The sequence below is a fragment of the Tripterygium wilfordii genome, chromosome 2, assembly GCF_013401445.1.
Source record: "Tripterygium wilfordii isolate XIE 37 chromosome 2, ASM1340144v1, whole genome shotgun sequence".
NCBI lineage: Eukaryota > Viridiplantae > Streptophyta > Magnoliopsida > Celastrales > Celastraceae > Tripterygium > Tripterygium wilfordii.
Genome location: NC_052233.1, coordinates 9,580,240 through 9,603,749, shown reverse-complemented (window position 1 = coordinate 9,603,749; position 23,510 = coordinate 9,580,240). Strand labels below are relative to the sequence as shown.

The 23,510-nt window shown below is 38.5% G+C and overlaps 5 protein-coding genes across 11 annotated transcripts; 2 read left to right on the top strand and 3 right to left on the bottom strand.

Annotated features, from left to right (window-relative positions):
• Positions 1-3: 3 nt before the first annotated feature.
• Positions 4-3,725, bottom strand: LOC119980924 (protein KOKOPELLI). Of its 2 annotated transcripts, XM_038823774.1 has the most exons (6): positions 3,543-3,725; positions 3,277-3,347; positions 3,115-3,186; positions 2,278-2,385; positions 1,971-2,048; positions 4-1,881 (listed from the first exon to the last, which is right to left on the bottom strand). In XM_038823774.1, exons 4-6 carry the CDS (start codon positions 2,368-2,370, stop codon positions 37-39), a joined length of 2,016 nt encoding a protein of 671 aa, XP_038679702.1. In that variant the 5' UTR covers positions 2,371-2,385; positions 3,115-3,186; positions 3,277-3,347; positions 3,543-3,725; the 3' UTR covers positions 4-36. The 2 variants fall into 2 exon arrangements, with proteins under 2 accessions (XP_038679702.1, XP_038679713.1); XM_038823785.1 differs by lacking the exons at positions 3,115-3,186; positions 3,277-3,347; positions 3,543-3,725 and having other exon boundaries at positions 4-1,826; positions 2,278-2,325.
• A 503-nt stretch (positions 3,726-4,228) lies between these two features.
• On the bottom strand, positions 4,229-9,914 carry LOC119982809 (CBS domain-containing protein CBSCBSPB3-like). 3 transcript variants are annotated; one of them, XM_038826385.1, is made up of 14 exons: positions 9,613-9,914; positions 9,204-9,372; positions 8,964-9,096; positions 8,673-8,843; positions 7,841-7,919; positions 7,616-7,729; positions 7,419-7,485; positions 6,946-7,051; positions 6,817-6,875; positions 5,769-5,875; positions 5,563-5,687; positions 5,198-5,298; positions 5,036-5,125; positions 4,229-4,865 (listed from the first exon to the last, which is right to left on the bottom strand). In XM_038826385.1, exons 1-14 carry the CDS (start codon positions 9,747-9,749, stop codon positions 4,695-4,697), a joined length of 1,629 nt encoding a protein of 542 aa, XP_038682313.1. In that variant the 5' UTR covers positions 9,750-9,914; the 3' UTR covers positions 4,229-4,694. The 3 variants fall into 3 exon arrangements, with proteins under 3 accessions (XP_038682313.1, XP_038682321.1, XP_038682327.1); XM_038826393.1 differs by having other exon boundaries at positions 9,204-9,363; positions 9,613-9,912; XM_038826399.1 differs by having other exon boundaries at positions 5,216-5,298; positions 9,613-9,749.
• Positions 9,915-12,280: 2,366 nt separating this feature from the next.
• Positions 12,281-13,490, top strand: LOC120005923 (protein DOG1-like 4). The gene has a single exon (XM_038855810.1). It carries the CDS (start codon positions 12,296-12,298, stop codon positions 13,208-13,210), a length of 915 nt encoding a protein of 304 aa, XP_038711738.1. The 5' UTR covers positions 12,281-12,295; the 3' UTR covers positions 13,211-13,490.
• Positions 13,491-14,743: 1,253 nt separating this feature from the next.
• Positions 14,744-17,778, bottom strand: LOC120007964. 3 transcript variants are annotated; one of them, XR_005470280.1, is made up of 3 exons: positions 16,833-17,778; positions 15,362-15,695; positions 14,744-15,209 (listed from the first exon to the last, which is right to left on the bottom strand). XR_005470280.1 is itself a non-coding variant. In XM_038858460.1 (2 exons), the coding sequence occupies exon 1, from the start codon at positions 17,761-17,763 to the stop codon at positions 16,837-16,839; it is 927 nt and encodes a 308-aa protein (XP_038714388.1). In that variant the 5' UTR covers positions 17,764-17,778; the 3' UTR covers positions 14,744-15,695; positions 16,833-16,836. The 3 variants fall into 3 exon arrangements, 2 of the variants coding, with proteins under 2 accessions (XP_038714388.1, XP_038714395.1); XM_038858460.1 differs by having other exon boundaries at positions 14,744-15,695; XM_038858467.1 differs by having other exon boundaries at positions 14,744-15,515.
• A 795-nt stretch (positions 17,779-18,573) lies between these two features.
• On the top strand, positions 18,574-22,271 carry LOC120012003 (aspartic proteinase Asp1). 2 transcript variants are annotated; one of them, XM_038863227.1, is made up of 9 exons: positions 18,574-19,139; positions 19,503-19,620; positions 19,974-20,194; positions 20,421-20,480; positions 20,789-21,013; positions 21,118-21,256; positions 21,375-21,578; positions 21,667-21,739; positions 21,845-22,271. In XM_038863227.1, the coding sequence occupies exons 1-9, from the start codon at positions 18,943-18,945 to the stop codon at positions 21,955-21,957; spliced, it is 1,350 nt and encodes a 449-aa protein (XP_038719155.1). In that variant the 5' UTR covers positions 18,574-18,942; the 3' UTR covers positions 21,958-22,271. The 2 variants fall into 2 exon arrangements, with proteins under 2 accessions (XP_038719155.1, XP_038719162.1); XM_038863234.1 differs by lacking the exon at positions 20,421-20,480 and having other exon boundaries at positions 18,579-19,139.
• Positions 22,272-23,510: the final 1,239 nt, after the last annotated feature.

Below are 23,510 nucleotides of genomic sequence, written 5' to 3'. Positions count from 1 at the left end.
TGGTCATCTCTGTACATCTCATCAGATGCAAATAATCTACTTATGCGTCAAAAGCTTATGTTTACTCATCTTGTTTAACTTACGCTGTGGTTGTCTACCTGTGATTCTAATTTTGGCGCGCCCTCTATTTGGCAATCTTACTCCTTTATCGCTCTTCAACTTTTGCCACCAATGCAATTTCTTCTCCATACTTGTGCTACCTTTCATCCCACCTTTTGAGAGCCTTGATTTCTTTGAATGTGGATTGTGTCTCCGTATCCCATCCACAAGTGTATGAAAATGTCCAACCTGCTCCTTAGCTACCGCGTTTCTCACTTTGCCAACGGCCTGTCTCTCATCAACCTTAGGTTTGCTGTCATGGTGAAAAATCCCCTGAAAGCTCTTCCACATTGATGTGGTATGACCACTGTCGTCACTTTCGACATGATGATGGTGGTGATGGTGGTGGTGGTGGTGGTGGTGGTGGAAGATGAGTCCTAGCTTGTTTCTTAACCTCCTCAACCGTCCCGTAGCCTTCCTTTCGTTTGCAAGATCGGCTGGTCTGTGTCCTACAACAGGACCCACCTTACTCATTGGACCTACCTTACTGGAATTACTGTCCTCTGAGCTACAACTATCACTTGTCCTCTGGCTCGCGGAATCATCTTCGCTGCCGCCATTGCTGGTGCTGGTTTGCTCAGATGTCCAGTTACTGTAAGGCTGTGAATCATAACTTGAATCACTACTACTCTTTTCTAATGCCTGATTATGAGGCAAAGGACGCTGATGCCTGTAAGTTGTTGAATTATGGTATGGAATGCTAGTTTTCTCATCTAGCAAAGTCGGTCTCAAGACTGCCTGACGTTGCAATTTGTTCCTCAAGGAAACAACGGACGGCCTGGATTTAACTGACTTTGTTATTGACTCTGTATTAGCCATCCACTCACGAACTGCATCTTCCTGACGTGCCAATTTGTGATTAGGCCTCATGGAAACTGTGGCTCCCACTGGCTTACGTGGCATGGACGGCTTGGATTTAACTGACTTTGTTGTTGACTGCGTATCAGCCGTCCAATTACGACCTGCATCATCCTTGATGTTTCGACTGGACATTCTAACACAAGTAGGAGGCCTCTTGGCCACCTGATTCTGACTTGGCGGCAGTCTTAGCCCCTGAACATATTGATTTAACTGACTGGTCTGATTCACTGGTCGACTAAGTAACTCCAGTCTGTCCACAATGGCCTTCACATTCTGACCAGGAACCTGACTCTGTATCTCAGATTCTTGCATTGCGGATTCAGAAGCCTTACCTTTGTAACCTAGTCTACTAGGACTTGCTCTTACAACATCTGAATGCCTAGAACCTACTTCCAAAGCTGAAATACCAGATTCAATTCTTTTGACTGCAAGTGCAACTTCTCTTGCAAAATCATTCTCTGGCTCATCCCCATTTTTCTCAACCTGGGTATCAAGATTTCCTGGTTTACCATCCACAGAAAGCAGAGAACTTGACGAGGGACGGGCAACCGAATTAACAATGCCAGGATGAGTACCATACAGTTGCTTTTGGTTATATTTGAACTGTTCAATACCCTTCTGTTTTTTGTCTAACAATCCTTTTGCATGCCCACTGAAGAGCTCATCAGGTGGCTGCTCTTGAGAATCACCATCTCTCCCAAGAACTTCAACTCTATCACGCAGCTTCATACTGCTTTGGTTGCAAATCTGGGAAGGTTTCTTTCTGTTTTCAAGTTTGTTTGATGATATACTGCTGAGTCTTGACAGTCCTGGGGATACTTTATGCAGACCAGGAACCAGAACCGTCTGCCCAGCTTTAAATTGTTCTGCTTTAGAAGGATAGGATGGATTAGAGAAACTTGATTGTGCTGTATCTCTTATCTGCAAATGAAAATGGCAGAAACACAAAGGTAACAGTCGTATGATAGAGACTTTGTCTTTTGAAGTCCACAAATTTGACAAAAGGGTACCTTCAGATGAGTCTCAAAAACCTTCTCTGTGGCATCATCTAACAGATTCTTCAGCATAAGCCATGCTCTTTCATCCATCTATGGATAAACAATCAGAAGTGGCATAATACAAAAAGTCAAAAATAGATAACAAATTGCTAAAAACATACATCCCCTTATAATAAGCAGTTTAAATAGAATTTAAAAACCAATAACCATACAGTTTCCATTCTGGTTTCAAAAATCAAAATATATTCAGTCGTTTACCATAGCTACTGAAATACAGGAGAAATGACATAACAAATAACAGGGTGTTGATGGGCCTTACATCAGAATTCTGTAGAAAATCTTCACATCCTAGGAGGATCCCATACAATTTTCGTAAGGCAATGAGATCGCATCTAAACTCCTCAAATGCCATCTACTCTTATCGAGCCTGCAAAAGTTTTATTTGAGTTTAGTATAAGAAAAACAAATCTAAGCATTAAAAAGCTCTCAACACACAGATGCAACAATTATTAGCAATATAAATAGATCTCAAATAGCTCATCTTCATTTCGCATTACCATGGTAACCCCAATCAAATTTCGTCTGGCATAGGAAAATGAATATTGGTGTGTACTTGTATTTTAGTATACCAACTGTTTGCATCCAACAATTGATTAATGAGCATTATATGCCCCACAATTCTACGGCCCTTTCACCATCTATTCAATGATCTTTAGCTATACAGTTGAGCATATCTCTACTCTAGCAATGTATTCACGACCCAAAAATGGTTATTATTAGTTCAGAAAGCAAACTAGAGCCCCCATAAAGTCCCTGAAACAACCGTAACTTCTGCAATATGATATAAATGAATATGATTATGGCCGAATAACTTCAAGCAAAAAGATTCTTCAGGCTGTCCATCCTATATGTAAACACATTATAAAATTCCTGCTATTCTTATTGGAAATTATGACTTGTAGTGCAATAAGGAAAAAAAAAACAAATATATGATACAAACAGCAACAGAACATTGTAATTTAATGCCAAATTTAGAACTACAAACCAATAACAGAAATGAGCATTGCTTATTAAGCAACACATAGTGCAGCCCGTAAAAGTAGTAGTTACTCGGCATACAAGCATATAAAAATCCAATCAAAACTGAGACGCTTACATTTCAGTTGCGGAAATGAGAACACCGAGTCTCTGAATCATCAATTCACTTCAATAGCGATCAGCAAATATTCTAATTCAACATATGAAACAAAAAATCAGGAAAATAAACGAAATAGAGAGAAAACGTGTCTTAGACTGTATATATAGTGGATGCACTTACATACATCAATTGAAACTATCTGGAGAATGACAAATCTCAGATTCAGAAGTTTCTCAACGAAGAATTGAAATCTGCAGACAAACATCATAAAAAGATGAATGAAACTCCGAAAGAATTCAAAGATCATAGCACATACACTTCGAAACGCGAAATTGAAACCCGTCCATGGCATAATAAAGAATTGATTAATGATTAAACACGGTCGACGACAAATCGCCTTTGTGAGGGAGACTAATAATAGAGAAAATAAGAACGAGAGAGATTACCTTTGTCTGTCTTCAATGGCGAATGGACTTCTGTGTTTCGTTCGCTCCGTCAATGGAAGAATATGGAGAGAGCCTGAAAAAGAGCAAGACGGGCATCGTTCGTCGTTTGAATTGAGACGATTTGAGATAAATATAAGGCGGTTGCTGGTACAGGAATTTGAAATTTCAGTTAATTTCCAAAAATGTCCTTGCCTCTCTCTTTTTTTTTTATCTAAATAATTCTTATTTTCTCGCCCTTTATATCACTTTATCGTGCGTGCGTGTCACGCCAGGACGCCCCATACGGTTTAACATTATTCTTTTTGTCAGCGCAAAAGAATTCCTTAAATTAAATTTTTAAAAAATATCTATTTTTCCAGTTTAGCTTTTTTATTTATATTTTAAAAAATAGAGTTATGACTGCTTATTGTAGGCTTGTAGCTTCGCCAGATGATCGACACCTGAGCCATTAGTTAGAATGATTTGTGTATCACCCTGATGATTATTAGGGTTTGAATATCCCTCTCCGTTTAAAAAAAAAAATACATTTGATTGTGCAAATAAAAATATTTGTAATTGTTAATTGATTGCTAAATAGGGAACAATAGAAGAAAAAGCAGTGCATCACGATCATAAATAAAGTCTTACTAGGTCACTAAACAAATAAAGTCTTACTAATTTATTTGGCAAAATTTTATACTCAAATGAAAAACCACACAGCAATTGGTATTTTCAAATTGAAAAGCCAAAGGATTACCTATACCATATACAGAGATTATGAAACCAAAAATTTAATTATTAAAGCATGATCCATATAACTCTTCCTTTTTTTTCATATATGCAGTGAATACCCAGAAAAATATGGGGGGCAACATATAAATTAGTACCATAAATAAATATCACAAGGATACAAGTGCAGCTCCGGGTTCTTTTCCAGTCATTGCCCCAATTTTTACCTTCAGCTGCTCTTTGCATCCACAAGTTCTTCAAGATTTACAATCCTATAATAATCTCTCTTTGCCACTGGTGAATTCGAACAGTTTTACTTTTCAACTCAATTTTCGTCGAAGGACGGACAAAACCATCTCCAGAAGCTGGTGGTGGCCTTGATTGGAACAATTACTTCTCCAATTCCTAGTTTATTCTATTTCGTGGTAGTGAAGTGACTAGAGGTTATACTTTAGAGCGCTTCAAGTAGACAAGCACTCCGACACATGTTATAGCTACCGCACCTGCAAGGACACCGGTGTGGAGAGATGTCCATCCACTACTCTGGACAGTTTGACTCAATTGCGCACTTGTTTGTTGGCTTGAATCCGAGAAGTCTAGATACAACCTAAGAACCTGCAACAATATTAGAAATCTTCAAAAAATGCTAGAAAACATAGATATAGCTATATGCATATGCACATCAAAGTTCAAACTAACCAAATATGACAACCTAAGCACCCCAAAAAGAACATGCAAATTATACAAATGAATGCATACATACAATGGAAATTATTATTATTTACCTTCAATCCAGCTGATCTAGAATGGCCTACAGCATCAATAAGATCACCATCAGTCGCAAGTAGAATTTTATCACCTTCGTCATCCTCATACTACAAAAAAAAATCAAAAAATTAACACAACTGTAGCATCATCCAGTACTGAATAGAACAAATATCACTTACATAACTCAAAACACATACCAAAAGCTGAGCGTGGTCTTGATCATTACAGGCACCAATCCTTTGCATCACAGCAGAGGTCAGTTCATTTAAACTTTCTGAACCTGCAATAACCAAAGGCAAGTGTATTTCTTCTTGGATTTGTTCCATAGCCTTCCTAAAGTACTCTTCTTTTACAGGTAAAACATTGCATTTTTCAAAATACTTATTGCGACCCAAAATGTGTAAGCTTCTTGCAAAAAAAAAAATTTAAGACTCTCAACACCCAAGTAAAATCATATCACAACATAATTTGGAAAAGGAGAGCAATAGATCAACAAACTCAGGTCCCAATAACGTCAAGGCTTTGGTAATATATCTTCACTCACCACAATTGAACCGATGCACACGACCCTTAAGATCCTCAAATTTGAAGGCAAAAGAATTTCCAAGACAAAGAGATGGATACTTCCCATGCTCTGTGCCATCTGATGCCATTAGTCCAGACATTTCACTGGGAACACATTTAGCTAGATTAGACACAAACTACAAAGTCCACAAGGTAATGGCAAAAATATGGCAGCAAAAGTGACACCTATGTGTGTCAAAATCATCTGGTGGCTCTAAAGCAAGGGCTGAATCCCAGAACTTCTGCATCATTGTGTTCGCCATATCATTGACAGCTCCGGAGCCATTTTCAACCTTAAAACCAACAAGAAGCTTGTAATGTTGCTTTATTTATCCTTAACTAACAGAATAAGGTAAATGATAGTAATAAATGTACCCACATCTTAATAGCATCCATTATTCATCTTTTTTCTTTTTTGGAATGCATAGAGAAATTTTATCAAGGCCATCGAGAAGGTGCAACCGAAGACCAAATTACAAGAGAAATGTCAAGACTAAAGAACAAAGTACAAGAAAAAGCTACAAGGCAAAAGCCTAGAGAAACAACTCAGCGATGCTAATTGTGTCTGAAAGATTGTCACAGTATCTAAGCCAAAGCTTGCTAGTGGTAAGCTAGTAGTCTAAGAAAAGGCCCATATCCTGGAAAAGTAAAACAACTTTTGTAGAATCAATAATATAGAATAAATCACCAAATATTTTCCAATTTTCATGGAAACTTTCCTCAAGAATATCCTGGAAAAGAAAATTGTAAAGAGGAAACGCTTTTTTTTGCTCCTCCAATCTTTTTTTTTGTTAATATTGGCCAACATTGAGGCAAAGGTCTCAAGCTTACAATGGCCCTTTACCTGTTCAATTATGAAACTCCGCAGAACACTTGCTTTCTTTTTTGCAGTAGGCTATTCATCCTCATAAGGTTAAATCTAAATTTAACTCAGTAATATTTGTTTTCATAATGATTTACAAGTAGTGCTGAACAAGAAAGTGAACCAACACAAGACAAAAGGAAATTTTGACAAGCTTCAGATAAGGCACATTTCAATTTCATACCTAAAAAGCAGCGAGCAAATTTAAATCCATGCATCACATGAGGCATTATTTATGCAATTATGCGTGATTACTTTTGCAATGAGTTGTGTTAAGCAATAGAATATCCTCAAAGTAAAATCTATCCCCCTCATGTAAATAAATATCATTATGTCGCAACTTAGCATATTATATTAAGCAATCAACTTTACCATAGAAATTGCTGCATGAGTGATCTGCAGAACATCGATACAAGCAGCAACAGATCCATCTGCATAGGTGAGGCAAATGAATAAAAAGATGCAAAGTTGAAATTAAAGATTTAATGAATCAATACCCACCTTTGTCCACAACAGGAAGATGCAAAAACTTCCCATCATGCATTATATGCAATGCATCAAGGATTGTTGTTTCCAGTGTTGCACATTGAGGATTTGGTGTCATTACCTGCACATTATGGAAAGACGATTGCGATTGTAAAGGACCTAAAAATACAATATGTGCACTGATTAAAATCATTAACCAAGATTATCATTTTTACTTGTAAACATTGAAGCATGAATTCACACACTCAGAAGCAAGTAAAAGACTTTGACAACATAAAAGAACAAATTTTACATCCACATGGTAAAAAGGGAGGAAAAGAAAAAAAAATATTTAGGGAAGCAAGAGATACTAATTGCAGAATCAACATCAACTGATCCAATAAAGAATAAGCATATAAAACACATCCTACAACAGAGCTTTCTGGGAAAAAACAAATAGAAGAATACAAACCATACTAGGAACAAGGCATAAGGTTTTCATGGCAAACCTTTTCCACCAAAGTCAACTCAGGTGACAGATTTTGCGCCACAACTCGCATTAGGATATCTTTTGAACTGAAATCCAGAAGCAGTAATTCATATAAGCAAAAACAATAGATAAAAAGGGAAAATGAAATCTCACTTTTAAACATCTGATGCGATTTATATATTTATAGAAAAAGCTGGCCAGGAAAAAGAATAATACGTGAGTATCCCCTGTGTTTTGTTCCCGGTCACAACAACAACTGAGTTAACACGCAGCTCCCTCATCTTCTTTGCAGCAACATACACAGGATCCGATGGCGAAGAAATCGCAGGCCTAGAGCCACATAAAGCTACAAAAATTGGTAACATAAGACAAACCCCAAACCCATCACATGCAAACTGTATTCCTCAAAGCTAGTCAATAGCTATCTAAGCATAAATATACTTGGTATGTTCAGCAATTATAGTTGACAATGAAGGCTTGAACATCCGCTCCCTCAGAGTTTCCATGAAGGCATAAGGAGCTGAAACAGAATGAGAGAATAAAAAGTAAATGGAAGTGAACACATGTAAGTCAAAAAGAAAATTTTCAAAACTTAGAACATCGAAACAAATTGTACAACGAAGTAGCAGGGGTACTTCCACTGAAGAAGTTCCATCAGTACAGATTGTTGATACTTCTCCTTATATCTTTTTCAATTCAGGTTGGGTATAAATACATGAGCTAGTTAAATGTCTTATATTTTATTTTTCTTGAGACAGGGGAAACTCGATGCTTTGCACAGCTAAATGCTGGAGACAGTTGTAGTGGCCCCTCACCCAAGCATCGGTAAAATAACGGGTTTTCTTTATGGATACAGAGACTCAAGCCAGGGTCTCTGAGCTGGAAGCGTTTGAACAACGCCAACTAATCCGCATACAAGGGAGACACATAACATTAGTATTATGTTAATATGTTCACATTACGAATGCAATTTAAAAAAAGGTAAATGAAAACACCTATCCACTCACGCTGCAAAAACTATCATAATTGGGGCGAAAAGATAAACCTCTGTCGATAGCAAAAACTTCACAAATTTTGGTCAGTTTGAGGCAGCCTTTTAGAATTCAACCAATGGACAGATTCATTCAGTAGTAGATATATAATGCATCAGCCATGTCAGTATCATGACAGCAGTAAAAGCAACTTCTATACAATCATGCATTAAGGCAGCAACACTGACGAAAAAATGAGTAGCTCTCCATAATGTTTCCAAAAAAAATTTAAAAAAACGAACCAGAAAAATTGCTTCCACATTGGCGTTCCACCCCTTCAACTGCAGCAGCAATGGCACTACCCTGCTCAGCAGCCTTCTCCATTCTGGATATAGCATCATAGAGGCATTTTGTGATATCAAGCAATGCAATAACTTCACCATTCTCCACAACAGGGAGATGCCTAAATTTTCCTGTCAGAACAAAAAAAACGAAGCAAAGACTGAGATAGCATTCAATGCATGTTCTGAGAGGTGGTGACCAATGGCCAGGCACTAAAATACAGTCTTCCAGAGATAAGAATACAAGCTAACCCTGGACCATCTTCTGGAGAGCTTCAATGGCTAAGGAATCTGAAGTGACGAAAATAGGATTTCGAGTCATGACTTTCGACACTATGGTCTGCTCTGGTTTCAACCCCTCTGCTATCACCCTAGTGGCAATGTCCTGCCACCCAATAACCACCAAAAACCAAATAAGTAAAGTGGACAAAGCAACAGTCGAAAAAAAGTACGAGATAACAACCAACAACAAAGACAAAAGAAGAAAAACACCTTGTCAGTAACAATCCCAGATAGCAAAGCATTGGCATCAGTCAACAACACAGCATCCACACGACGAGCTGCCATCCTGCGGCAAGCATTGGACACAGTTGTCCCCTCAGGTATCGTGAGGGCTTTGGACAACCTCAGCTTTTTCACCGTCCTCTCTCCACTAACGGACCTCAATAAATTCCAAAAAAAAACACAATCAACAAAATATACCAAACGCCCGCCCAAACCCAATCAATTCAAACCCCATAACCAACACCTAAACGCCTAAACGGAACTTGACACAGGAGAAATCGTTGACCGCAAATACTTAACTCTCCGATAAATCAACAAATTACATGCATAGAATAAAGAGGGTGAAAATTTTCCCAGTAAATTTTCGGATAAACAGGGAAAGGAAGAAGGAACTTACGATTGGGCAGGAGGAGAGGGAGGTCTAGAAACATTTCCGTTGGTGCCGTTCTCGGTGGCAGCCGATTTCTTGGTGGAAGCCCCACGTTTCTGGTTGAGACTGCTCCTCCTCGGCGGAGGAGCTACTTGGCTACTCATCTTCTTCCACTATCGAGTATTGACCTGGGCTTTCGATTCCCAAAACAATTTGATCAATTGCACCCCCGATTTGATCAATAAAAATTTTATTTATTTATTTATTTATAACAATAAAAGCTCAAAGGAATGGCAGTTAGCCAATTAGGCTAAGGGCGCTAAACTGCATCAGAATTTCTTCTCTACCCAGGTTAATTCCCACCACCAGCAGGATGGGTAGGGTAGGGGTATGGGCTTTATTTGGGGATGGGCCTTCAGCAGCCCATCCAATTAACACATTGCTTAGGCTGATAAGTCCTTGGGCTGTAGTTATAAATCCAAGTTCAAGTTGTGGGCCGTCACAACTTGAACTTGAGGGTTAATGCATGTTGGACTTATGAACCTCCCCTGGCCCATCAAAAAGAAGGGATAAGATCAATGAGAATAATAATAATATTCAATGTATGACTGTATGAGTATGACATTTAGGTATGTTGAATTATTCTAAATTCATTACCATCCAGGCATCCACCCAGAACCAGAAGACGAGAAGACAGCACATCCAAACAAAACCCAGCTTATCGTTATCTGCAAGGTTCATATTATCATTTCACTCGTAATTGAGCTGTATGGACGAAAATTAAAGTGTATGTAATGGGTTCCACATACACTTTTAATACTGTTCATACACCTCAGTTTCTGAGATCACTGAAATCCTAGTTGATGGGACGTCTAACACTGCTGATGAGATGATATACAGTAAGCATGCAAGTTGCAGCAAGTGCTTACTGGATGAGTAAGGGATAAACCCAGCCGCTTTCACGTGTGGTAGAACGTGCATCTACGTAGATACGTTAGAGTTAGACTACTGCATGAAGTAAGTAAAGATTTTGTCGACCAATCTAAAAAACTGCACTCTCTCTGTGTCATTGCATACGTAGTATAAACAGAAAAGTACACAGATAACCACAACCTGAAGAAAAGCCAACTTGCATACATAAAATACCTACAACTAATGCCATATATTATTGTGTTTTTGTGTGTGTATCTAATTTTTGTGGAATCTAATTGGTTATTGGTTCATTATTCATATCAAACTATATATATATATATATATATATATATATATTATATTGACTCGTCACATCTATGATTGAAAAACAAGTTCACAAAATTGATCTACACTTTTAGTCCACATAGATATAGATGAATATATATATACATATCTGTGAAACCGCACCGCTGACCAGACTATATTAATTGTCATATATGCAAGTGGAAAAATCTGTCAATTTGTGATATATATACATATATATATTATTGTATGTGCTTTGAAGAAAAGTGAATGTGGGCCATCAGCAACCCACAAGACACATAAGTAGAGATAATCAAAAAACTCATGACAACGGCCAACGAAAGGTGCTAGCCAAAAAAACTTTGACGATTAAGTCAGTGAGGTGGAAAGTCGAAAGATGTGCTGTGAATGTACATGAGATGATCTGACTATGGTGGGTAGGGGTAGTGTTTAGTACTGATGAAGGTTTGATAGTGAACCATGAAGAAGAGGTTGTTTCAGTAAGGTTTTTGTAGAGAGAGTTGTGGGTATTTTGTAGAGAGTTGGACTTACCTCTTCCAGAAAAAAGAATGCAAGTTATTTATAATTTATATAAAACAAAGTAAATGACGTAGTGCCATGCGAAGGCAAGTTATAAGGATAATATGGAGAAAGATGATTCGCAGGTAGGGTGTGTCAAGAAAGAGGGTTGATGTGAATTAATAAGTCCGTAATTACAGTTCATCCCTTGGGACTGGATGGGTGCAAGTCTCGAGGTAAACTTCAAAATAAACGAATGGATAGATTTATGGCCAAAAATTGGGTTGTGATTAGTCAGACCCGATCGAGGTCAAGACCAAGATTGAGGTCATAACAAATGATGAGGGCGAGACGAGGGAAACAAGTAAAATAATAAGTTAATAGAAATCGGTTGTCTTGGACATAAGGCCTATGTGCATGCACGTGCTAATGTGCTATAATCAGTAAAAGTAAAGAGTTAAGCTGTCATACATGGGGCGGGCCACGAGCCTAGTTCGTGGTCATGTTCTTGAGGCGTGCCATGAACTCACATGATGAGTCGTATTCCTACATATAAATATTGGGCATGTTAGTCGAAATAATTTACTAGGCTTGGTCATACCTGATAACATCGACCAATACCATTTTCTACCACTATATACATATACATGAATTCTCTAATGTAGATTTAAAATACAGACTAGAGAATCTCTAATGTTTTTAAAAACAATTGAGACTCAAACCAGTGATTGGACCTTAAAACCTTAAGCTACCAAGCTAAATTTATGCAAATTCTGACAAAAGGCGTGGTTTGCAGCTAGCATGCACATGCCATATAATATGCTGATAGAGATTGGACCTTAAAAGTTCAAACCTTAAGGCTTAAGCTACCGACCTAAATTTAGCCCAACCAATACATAAATACAATAATGACAAAATACAATTTGACCCAACTCACGTGACTGCCCTCGTGCTCCTCCCCTTTAAAAGCCCAACAATGGGTCGCCCACTTTCTCCTCGAACCCAGCCCACAATGTCCGTACTCCCAGTCCCCGACACCACCACCAGAAACAACGGCTCCTCCGCCGAAGCCGAAGCGTTTCACAACTTCTTCGAGTCTTGGCTCGTCGAACAAAACCGCTACCTCGAAGACCTCATTTACGCATCCAAACGATACCAAGACAATTCAGCTCCTGAGTCAACTCAGGACGCCGAGTTGCGCCCTCTTGTCCAACGAGTCGTAGGCCATTACGAGTATTACTACCGATCCAAGTCCCGATGGGCCAAATCCGACGTTCTAGTCATGCTGTCGCCTTCGTGGCGGAGTTCATTGGAGGAAGCGTTTTCATGGATCGGAGGATGGCGACCGAGCATGGCTTTTCACTTGCTTTACTCAAAGTCGGGGCTCCAACTCGAGCCGAAACTCGGTGACTTGATTCGCGGAATGAGTTCGGGCGATTTGGGAGATCTGTCAGCGAGTCAGATGACTCAAGTGAACGAGTTACAGAGGAAGACTATTAAGGAGGAGAAGGACATAACCGAGAAGTTCGCGAAGCATCAGGAGACGGTGGCGGACACTTCGATGGTGGAGCTGTCGCACGTGGTGAGCGAAATGATGATGAACGACGGCGACGTGAGTCACGAACTCGAGGAAGGGCGAGTTGAGTCAACGCTGACTCCCAAGGAGGAAGGGTTGGAGGAAATCTTGCATAAAGCCGATGATCTACGGCTGAGAACTCTGAAAGGTATCATTGACATTTTGACTTCAATCCAGGCCGTTCATTTCTTGATTGCTGCTGCAGAGTTGCACTTGAGGCTACATGACTGGGGCAAGCAGATAGACGCTCGACGGAGCCGTGGCGCTGAAGGGACCAGTGTAACTGATGCAGATAAAAAAATTATGGGATTTTGAATTATAATGTATTTAGAAGTCTACGTTTTTATTTAAGTTAATATTATTGTTAGGTTAATATTATAGGGTTTTATATGAGTTTTAAAAACGATGGTATTATCGTAATTTATAGGTTAGTTGGAAAAGGAGGTTAAGTATTTATTAATGTTTTATTATGATGTTTTAGAAAGTCTATCGCTTGGTGAAAAAGTAGTATCTTTTAAGGGTAAATTAGGAATATGTTTGATTTCTTTTTAATATTGATTTCCTAATATAAGTGGTTTAAGGTTTCTCTATTTAAGGATTGTAACGTCTCGTGCTATAAATGACTTTAGACTTTTTATTCAATTGAAATACATAATTTTTTGTTTGGGTTTAAACCCTAGAGACTCCATTGAGTCGATTATATCGTCGCTTCTTTTAATCTATACTTCAAATCTTATTATTGTTATTCTTTACTGTTGTCAATAATTTTCGCTGCATCAATTTAACCCTTTACCCGTTGTTATTTTAACTAATTAAAGCTCCGTCCAAAGCCCCAAATATTGTCTTCCATTTTAACCATCAGTATATATCACACGTAGAATACCAATAATCGAGGTAGATGTAAGGCCTCTAAACATCCATCATGTTGAAAGGGTTTAAAATGAGCGTAAGAAATTGGGGATCGAGCATTTTCCTTGCGTAATTCATGCTTGTGTTTATAAAAAAAATATTTTTAGGAATGGGGATATCAGTTGATTATAAACATAAATGCAGGGTACGTGAGATACAAGTTGATTATCAATACACATGTGGGATTCTGATGAAGACCTACGTGGTGAATTCAAGAATGCATACAATCGGGCTCGCCGTTATGAGATGAAGATGGACCGAATCCAATCAAGTCGGGCGGCTCATGAGTTAGAGGCCCAGAATGCTTGCATGGACGGTAGCTTGGGCAACAAGGCAGAAACTATTATACGTCAAAGAGGCTGAGTGGTGTTAGGAATTCTAGTTATAATTATAGTAAGATATATGTTTGATATTTAGTCTTTAATAAGTGATTGATTGTTAATTTGCTTGCCGTAAAAGTAAGAGTTATAATAAGAATATGTTTAGGAGTCGCAAGCTATATAAGCTTGACTATTATTGCTATTTGGGTATCGAATGTTAATAACAAAAAGAACCTGAGATTCATCTCAAACCTTCTGTCTTTTCGGAAAATTAGGCAAAGAAACTATCTATGGTTTTCAAGATTTCATCAGATTCTCTAAGCATTCAACATGTCAACCGAATGAAGTTTAAAATGGGGTGGATAAGAAAATGGGGGACCAAGCATTTTCCTTCCGTACCTAGTGCTTTGGTGTTCATAAAAAATTAAAATTCATACGAATGGGGATACCAATTCCTAAGGATTAATCACAGATGTCCAAACTATTTATCAAATTCAAAAAATTCTGTGAATCCTATATTGATAAGGAGACTTGGACGTATGTGATTAAAACTCAATTGACTTCTATTACATGAGCTCTTAATCCATTCAAAGCATTTTAATAGACTGTCAACAGATACTTCGTCATGCAATTCAGGCAAAAGACTAATTGGTCTCTGCCATCCAAATATTGTTCTTTATTACAAATGACTTCAGTCAATACATACAAAACAAACAATACTGGCCACCTTATTGGGATCATTCATTTCCGTCTGGTAACCTGACTTTCCCATAAGCTTTTATGTTGCAGACAATTCTGATAAGGGATTTAGTGTTGCAGAGTTTCAGAGCTCGAACAACAGAAAGAACAGAGAGACTAAGAATTGTTGAAAACATGTAGAAGGAGAACTAGTTTCCACCCAAATATCTGAATAATCCTATGGCCATTCCACCATCAACATTTGAATAATATAGGATATGCATATTATGGCATGATGAGAACTAGCAAAAACAAGATTGCAGTGAACATCCTCTATGAAGGAAGAGCCAAAAAATAGCAGAATGGATAAATAGAATCGCCTTTGCATTGCTCCTCATACTGCAACGCTGGTCAGTAGATTCAGTACTCAGTCGGCACTGGCATGCACAACTAAAAGTCTAAAACTAACATTTCAACTGGAATTTATTGCTGTCAAGAAGCATGACAGTAAAATCAAAGGAGATATGGATCAATAAAACTATGCTTTGCAAGCTCTTACAAGATTATTGTCTTTGGATCAGTACTCCACACTAAACTGCTACCAACTCATGCTGGACAAAAGATTTTTGCGGCGTAAGTGTGTAAGGGAAGAAACAGTGCAATACACATTATGACTTCTCAGTGATACCCATCTATGTTCTAAAAACACAAGCCTGCAAGAAGCCATCCATTACAAGTTATCAGATACTTCATTGATCATGACAGACAAAGATGCTTCAGTATTGCTGCAAGCCTGTGTTGGGGCGAAATGTGGTCGACGTGTGGGTTTGGGTACTCCCTTCCCCACTTCCGCGAGATCCTGAGCTCTAATGGGGGAGGCGGGAACATATTTCTTGAAATGAATACACAATTATTGTATGGGCAAAAAATCGTCCTTATGCAAATATACACAAAAAGGGTCCACTGAAGCCCGGCTGTCCAAATGGGCCCACTGAAGTTCAATCGACCAAAGAGGCCCACTGAAGCTCTGTCGTCGATTGACCAAATGGGCCCACTGAAGACCAGTCGACCCAAAAGGCCCACTGAAACCCAGTTGAGCCAATCTAACGGGTTCATGGAAACCCATCTATTCTACAAGAGGCCCAAAGCCCATGACGCCAAGGAAGCTCCTATTTGAGTCCTTGACTCAATCAAAACCCAAGCTCCGTCTGTACTGGTCGACAAGTGCAGGTCACATGACATGAGCACTATAAATAGAGGAGGCCCTCCTCATTTATTCCTATCTCCCACTTGAGGTATCTCTTGCTCTCCCTCTCTCTCTAAAAACCTCCACTTCTCTCATTAAATATTTCTCTCACCGTCAACTAACTTGACCGTTGGTACTTCCCGGGCCAGCACCACAACGGTGTCCAAACCTGACGGTCAGCCTCTAGTGTGATCTTACAGATTGTCGAATGTCTCGCTCGACTTTACAAATTGATTACAAACTATTGGGTCTACAATAACTTAACCTTGCGCGCTGATCCACACATCGACTGTCGTGGCTCCAACACGTCGGTCGACGGTATTTTGCCCCAACAGCCTGCGCTTTTCTAAATCACAAGACCTTTGTATTTCCCCATATTACACCACCAAAAAAAAAAAAAACACCTACACAAATTTGCCATTTTTTTTCCAATAACTAACTTTTGGGCCTTAGGCAGGATGAGAACAATTTCAAGTACTGAAATTGTCTCCAAAATTCCAACTACCCCTTCCAAAATTGGTCCTTTCCACATCTTCTCATGTCTTTCTAGTCTCTGAAAATCAAACTCCACCAGAAAGCCCTGAACCATCCTCCCCAGCGTTTAACTAATTAGGTAGGTCACAATCTTTCAGCGATGTTCCTTTATAAACACACACACAAACAAAACAAAAAGAGAGAATTGCAGACACTATACATCCACACTTGATCTAAACAACCGATTACAATTACTAGGATCCAATAATGCAAGTAGAGCAGACAAAGCAATAACGAATGAGACGCATACCAAGTTAGGCCAGATAAAAGAGATCATCGGTCATTAGAAGAATGTACTGCAAAATCCTCAAAGGTGCATTCCTAAAATCCAATTTGGGTAACCTCAGCTCTCTCATCCTACACTCCCCATTTCCCTGGAGCCATCGAATCCGGCCTGAGTCCACCTTCCTGAACAGGTACACCATCTTGCACCCATAAATGTGACTTCCACCGGAATCCTGTGATGGGTTCTTCTTGGTCTTGAAAAGGGTCCATCCAGTTCCAGCCAAAGCCCTACAAAAGCCATCCATGGAATCGATTTTATGTCCTGTTAACCGCGAAAACAGAGACAACGAAGAGCAATCCCAGTTGTTCTTGGAATGGTCGAGAATAAGTTCCTTGGGATCATTATCAGTGCTATGTGTGTAAAAGACAAGCTTAAATAGCCCCTTTGAGAGAGACACAAAGGATCGGAGGTGGGAGAGAGAGGAGCCAGAGATTGAGGGGAAGGAAAGAGGGATGGCGTCCTTAGGTAGCTGAGACAATGGTAGCGAATAAGAAGACCATGAATAGGATGATGGGTATGGTGAAGATGATGACGAAGAAGACGCCTTTGAAGACGATGAGGGAGATGAAGAAGAAGACGTTGATGGGTATGAGAAAATGATGTGAGATAGAGATGGGGTTGGGTACAAATCCATGCCCATATCTCTTGCTATAGTGGCTAACCTGTACGTATCTTTGACAAGCTCTCTGGTTGGAACAAAAAGAAGCATTGGGGTTTTTGTTGTTTCACTGCGATTGGCGGTGGTGTCGCGATCATCATCATCATTTTTACAGTGATTTTGGGAAAGAGGAAGAGGATGGTGACCGATGGTTTCTCCTAAAACCAGAGCGCGTACCAGCTTTAATGGCAACATCTTTTGCTTTCCTCCCCTCATCTCCCAAAGTAAATACTCCATCTTTCTACATCAGTGGGCCCAATCCAATGTTTAATTCCCTTCTTTTTGACCAGAACTTGTGATTGGAAGGCACCAACCTTTGTCAGTCATCAGTCAATTAGGCCGGTGATTCATTGCAAAGTAGTGGGCTTGACTAACAGCAATGGCAATGCAAGCTTTATATAGGGCATGATTGTTTTGTTTGTCCTATTTGTTTGTCCAATGTTCAATTCCCCTATTTTGATCAGAACTTGTGATTGCAAGACAATTTTCTCTCTTAGTAAAAAATTACCATCGTGGATGCTTTAGTGAGCAGAATAATAGACTGTAAAGAAGATCCAAATGACTCAAAATGAAAATTTCCCTTAATTCCCCCAAATCCCTCTTCATAATTTTGTTATAAATTATTGAAACAAGATAATTGAAAAGAAACTTCATTTCTCTTCTCTTCCATTCCCCCCAAATCCCTCACTAGAAACAAACTCTAAATAAATCTAAATTTAGTGCTTCCATTAATTTACAAAATTGACTAATTAATCCTTTTGAAAGTATAAAAGTTTGTTCAAAGAAAGCAAGAATGTCTGCTTTGGCCCATCGAGCCTTAATGGGCTTGAGAGCAGGTTAGTAGTAGTAGGCTATGTATATGGGCTTTACGAAGCCGATGAATTGGGAGTTTTGGGCTGAAGAGGCCCAATTAGAGGCCTTTTGCCCCTGAAAGGGAGGAGTCAAAAAACCGAGATTTCTTGTCAACGAACTTTCCCGGAAAATTGGTAGAAACACCTTTTAGATTCTTGGTTTCATTTGGGTTTTTTCCTTGATAAAGTTGGCTTCTTGACTTCTTTCACTATACAAAGCTATGTCCCAAATCATCCGACAGTACTCTTCCAACATCTTAGAGAAGGAAAAGAATAAGAACCCCAATCCTTCACAAGAAATCTCAATATTGGTCATGTGTTAAACCCAATAGAGAAGCCAAGGTAATTCTAAGAGAACTTTTAACAAACAAGTGATCCCCATTCTCAGCTTCCAAGATTACCAGCTATCAAGAGCTGTGGCTTTGTATTTAAACAAACAAGCACTTCCAATAAGACCCACAAAGGAGAAATACTGAATTGACCCTGTTTTTTCTTTCATCCTGTCATTTTCTCACACGTTTATTAGAAGGGATAAGACCCGTTCGTTAGTGTCAAGGCCAAAGAGATGAAAAAAGGGAAGTTGGGTTGGGGGATGGGAGTGGTAGTGATGTTAATGTTGATTTTAGAGTCATCGGCTGCAAGTGGTGGGCTTGGATGGAGGAAGGCGATGCAGCCTCCAGAAAGGCCGCCATTAATGGTAGCCAATCGAGTTGCAGCATCATCCGTGGTGATTCCACTTCATGGGAATGTTTATCCTACTGGGTATGTGAATCTGCGAGAAAACTGGTTGATTTTTTGGTTTTTTTTTTCTTGTCTTTTTGAATAAATATAACAAATATTGAGGAGTAAGCTACGTATCTGGAATTTCTGCAACATTGAAGGAAACTTGTGCTTCGGTCGGAATTGTATTGATTCTATTCCTGGTAAATTTATATAAACTTATAAAGTAAAACCCAGATTGGCGTAATGGCATGTACTTCCAATTGGGTTCTTGAAAATAGTCATGGTTCTTAAGATTTGAAGTGCTTTTTGCTCCACTCCTCAAAACCATATCTCCACTGGGAGTTCGTTGATTTACTTTGTTCAACTTCAAGTTCCCTGAAATTGTGGGATTATTTTGTGCAGGTACTATAATGTCACAATCCAAATAGGCCAACCACCAAAGCCTTACTTTCTAGATGTAGATACTGGAAGTGACCTCACATGGCTTCAGTGCGACGCTCCATGCGTCCATTGCACAGAGGTACATAATCCTCATCAAGCTTTCTATTGTCTCTTCATCCATATAACTATGATTATGTGATAGCTCATGGTTTGTTTTGAATCATCAGATAGACCAAAACTAATATTCTATATTATTGATTGATCCATGGTTTTTTAGGGCATTCTTGCTTTGATATTGACCCTAAGAAAAGGTTTACGGATGATGGAATCACTGAATCACAGACATACACCCCTGCATTTTTTTTTCCAGATTTTGTAGTTAGTCTTATGGAGTTTCAAATAGTTCCCTGATTCTATATAATTCTCAAATCTACTACTTGTTAGTGTGACCAAATATATGCACTTCATTTAATTTCATCCTTCTCTTTGCAGGCACCTCACCCATATTACAGACCCAACAATGACCTTGTAAGCTGTGACGATCCGCTATGTAAGTCCTTACAATCAAATGGTGGAAACAGGTGTGATTCGGGGCAATGTGACTATGAGGTTGAGTACGCAGATGGTGGTTCATCCCTTGGCGTCCTTGTCAGGGATGTCTTTCCTCTCAACTTTACAAATGGAGCTCGGTCTAGCCCTCGTCTCGCCCTGGGGTAGTTATCTTAAACTTTTTCTCGATTTCAAAGCTACTATTCAATAGATGGAATATGATTGGAATAACCTCTTATGCAAATTTGTAAATCGGGCCAGTCTAGCTTGTCTAAGGAGGTCGCCAATGAGTGGATTCTAATGGTACATAGGATAGATTAAAATGACAGAAATCAGAACATTTTACACTGTTTTGGATTGCAAACTTTTCTTTTATCTTTGCCTTTACAGGGATGTCATTCCCCTCAACTTTACGAATGGAGCTTGGTCCAGCCCACGTCTTGCCCTTGGGTTATTATCTTTACCTTTTTTTCTCGATCTCAAAGCCATTACTCAATAAAGAAAATCTGATGCGATAACCTTTTAGACAGGATTCTAATGGTATAGGGATGATTAAACTGGTTGTTGTACTCTACTGTTTTTATTTCTGCAAAAGGAGAGAGGGCATAAATGACAGAAATCAGTACATTTAGACTGTTTTTGAGTGACTGAAAATTCTCTTTTGAATTATCATAAACTGCATGCCCCTTACCAAGAAGAAATTTCTGTCTCGTTAAAGTTCTTACCTATATTTTCTGATTATCTTTTCTTGTTTGCAGATGTGGATATGATCAATCACCCAGTGCATCTAACCATCCTTTGGATGGAATACTTGGCCTTGGTAGAGGAAAAGCCAGCATCATCTCTCAGCTTAGCAGTCAGGGTTTTGTTCGAAATGTCGTTGGCCACTGCTTAAGTGGGAGAGGTGGAGGATACCTCTTCCTTGGAGATGAAATATACGATTCATCTCGTGTAACATGGACAGCACTGTCACAGGAGCACCCGTAAATACCTGTCTAGATTCTCCTCCATCTAATAAAAATCTATTTTTGTTACAATTCATGCTTTATTCTCATGGAAAATTCACTGTTCTTTTTTGTTTGGCCAGCAAACACTACTCACCTGGTTATGCGGAACTTTATTTTTCTGGGAAGACTACTGGCTATAAGAATCTGTTTGTAACATTTGACAGTGGTAGTTCATATACTTACTTCAACTCCCAGGCATACCAAGGTTTAATTTATTTGGTAAGCCATAAGCATTTTCAAACATTTATTATTTCATTCTACTTGAATTGCGTATTGTTTCCATACCTAAAGAATCCTCAATATCTGAAACATTCTACCGTGTCATGTAAATTCATAGGTGAAGAAAGAATTACATGGCAAACCGTTGAAGGAGGCGCTTGATGACCAGACACTCCCGCTCTGCTGGAAAGGACGAAAACCGTTTAAAAGTATACGCGATGTCAAAAAATACTTCAAGCCCTTTGCACTGAGCTTCACAAATGGTGGGAAATCTAGAAGTACTCTGTTTGAATTCACTCCAGAAACTTATCTTATAATATCAGTAAGTGCAGTTACTGTTCTTTCCTCAACAAGTTTCTCTCTTGCTTGCAAGTATAGAGTTTCTAACAAAAAAATTTCATTTCTGCCAGTCGAAAGGAAACGTGTGCATGGGAGTTCTAAATGGTACTGAAGTCGGACTCGGAAATTTGAATCTCATTGGAGGTAAGAATTCCTGATACTAACTACTGGAGTTCAGAAGACTAAAATATACCATCCCCATGATTGAATCACTGATCTTCGCATCTTTCTTTGTTGTTACTGCATTAGATATATCGATGCAAGACAGAATGGTGATCTACGACAACGAAAAGCAAATCGTGGGGTGGGTACCTGCAAATTGTGACATAATCCCCAAGTCCAAAAGTAGCTCATTTTGGTGATGGTGAGCAGAGAATACTACTGCTCTCATTGTTCTGATTATGCAGTTACCATTAGAGAATAATAACTCCTGAAGAAATTCTTCTGTAAAGAATATGCAGGGAAATTATTATAGATTAGATATGATTACTCCTTAAAGAAATTCTTCTGTAAAGAATATTCAGGGATGATTATAGATTAGACATGAATACATGATTACTCCTGAAGAAATTCTTCTGTAAAGAATATGCAGGGAAATGATTATAGATTAGATATGATTTCTGTACAGAATACTGTAGTTTATATTCACAGTGTGTATATATATGTTTTTAGTGGGACAATCTAAATATTTAAGAATTTATGCAGATGAAAATATAATTATAAACACAAAATTGCTATTGATTACAATTTATTCTAATTCAATAATAATCAACCATAATCAAGCTTAAATCTGCCTCTCACTCTCTCTATATAAAAAAAAGTATAGGTATATAGAATATAGATGGTTACCTTTCTATAATAAAGCCTAAAATCGGCTCTACATTTTTCAGTAGCAGCAGGTTCGTACGTAGACCAACAGTTAATCGTAATACCAGTAGAAAACCCACAACCAAAATGCATATTACGCCACTCAAGATTCTTTATTCGGAGATTTCCTTAAGGATTGTTCTTGAGAACAACATCAACAGTGCCAAAAGAGTCTCAATTGTCTTTTTAAGCCCAAATTCATGAGCTTTGGTTTTGCATACCAAAGATATGACAGATTGAGTTTGTATCATGTTGTTTTCATAAATGGAAATTATATTTATAAGAATTTCCTACTATAATCATCGACATATTAACAGACCCAAAAAAAAAAAAAGTTCCAAGAGTTCCTTTATTATAGCATCCGATGGATCACCTCTTGCCTCTTGGCCTTGGGGCAGTAGTCAAGCAGGCTTAGGCCGTTTTGGACCGTTTTTAGGGCTTTGGGCTTTGCAAAATGCAGATTCACTCTAACATTCATCTCATGGTGGGCCGGAGTTGGCAGGTCCATCTTTGGTCCTTGAGGCCCAACTTAATGAAGAAACTGAACTGGGCTTGGAATAAGAAGCATTCGGTTTTTTTTTTTGTTTGTTTGAAATACCACACTGAGAAATATGTTTTTGCATTATAATTGAACATTGAACACAAATATGTTCAACTCAATTGATTGTCAGCTGACCAACCTCTTTTTGATCGGGTTTGTTAGTATCTTGTATATAAATATGGAGTAGGGGTGCCGGGGCTCTGCTGTAAAAAAATTACAACAGGCCCCGCTGTAATAACAATTTGAGATGAAAATTTTTTTTATTTTATTTTGAAAAAATTATAGATGTGTAGTTTATGGTCTAACGAATCCAACGATATATTTTTTGTTCAAAACAAAAATCATATGCTATATGAAAAATGCTTAACAATTTTAGACCGTCGGATATAAATTCAAAACATTCGGTGCCTGGATCACGATGAATTTGATTTTTGTTTCTAACAAAAAATATATCGTTGGATTCGTTAGATCATAAACTACACATTTATAATTTTTTCAAAATAAAAT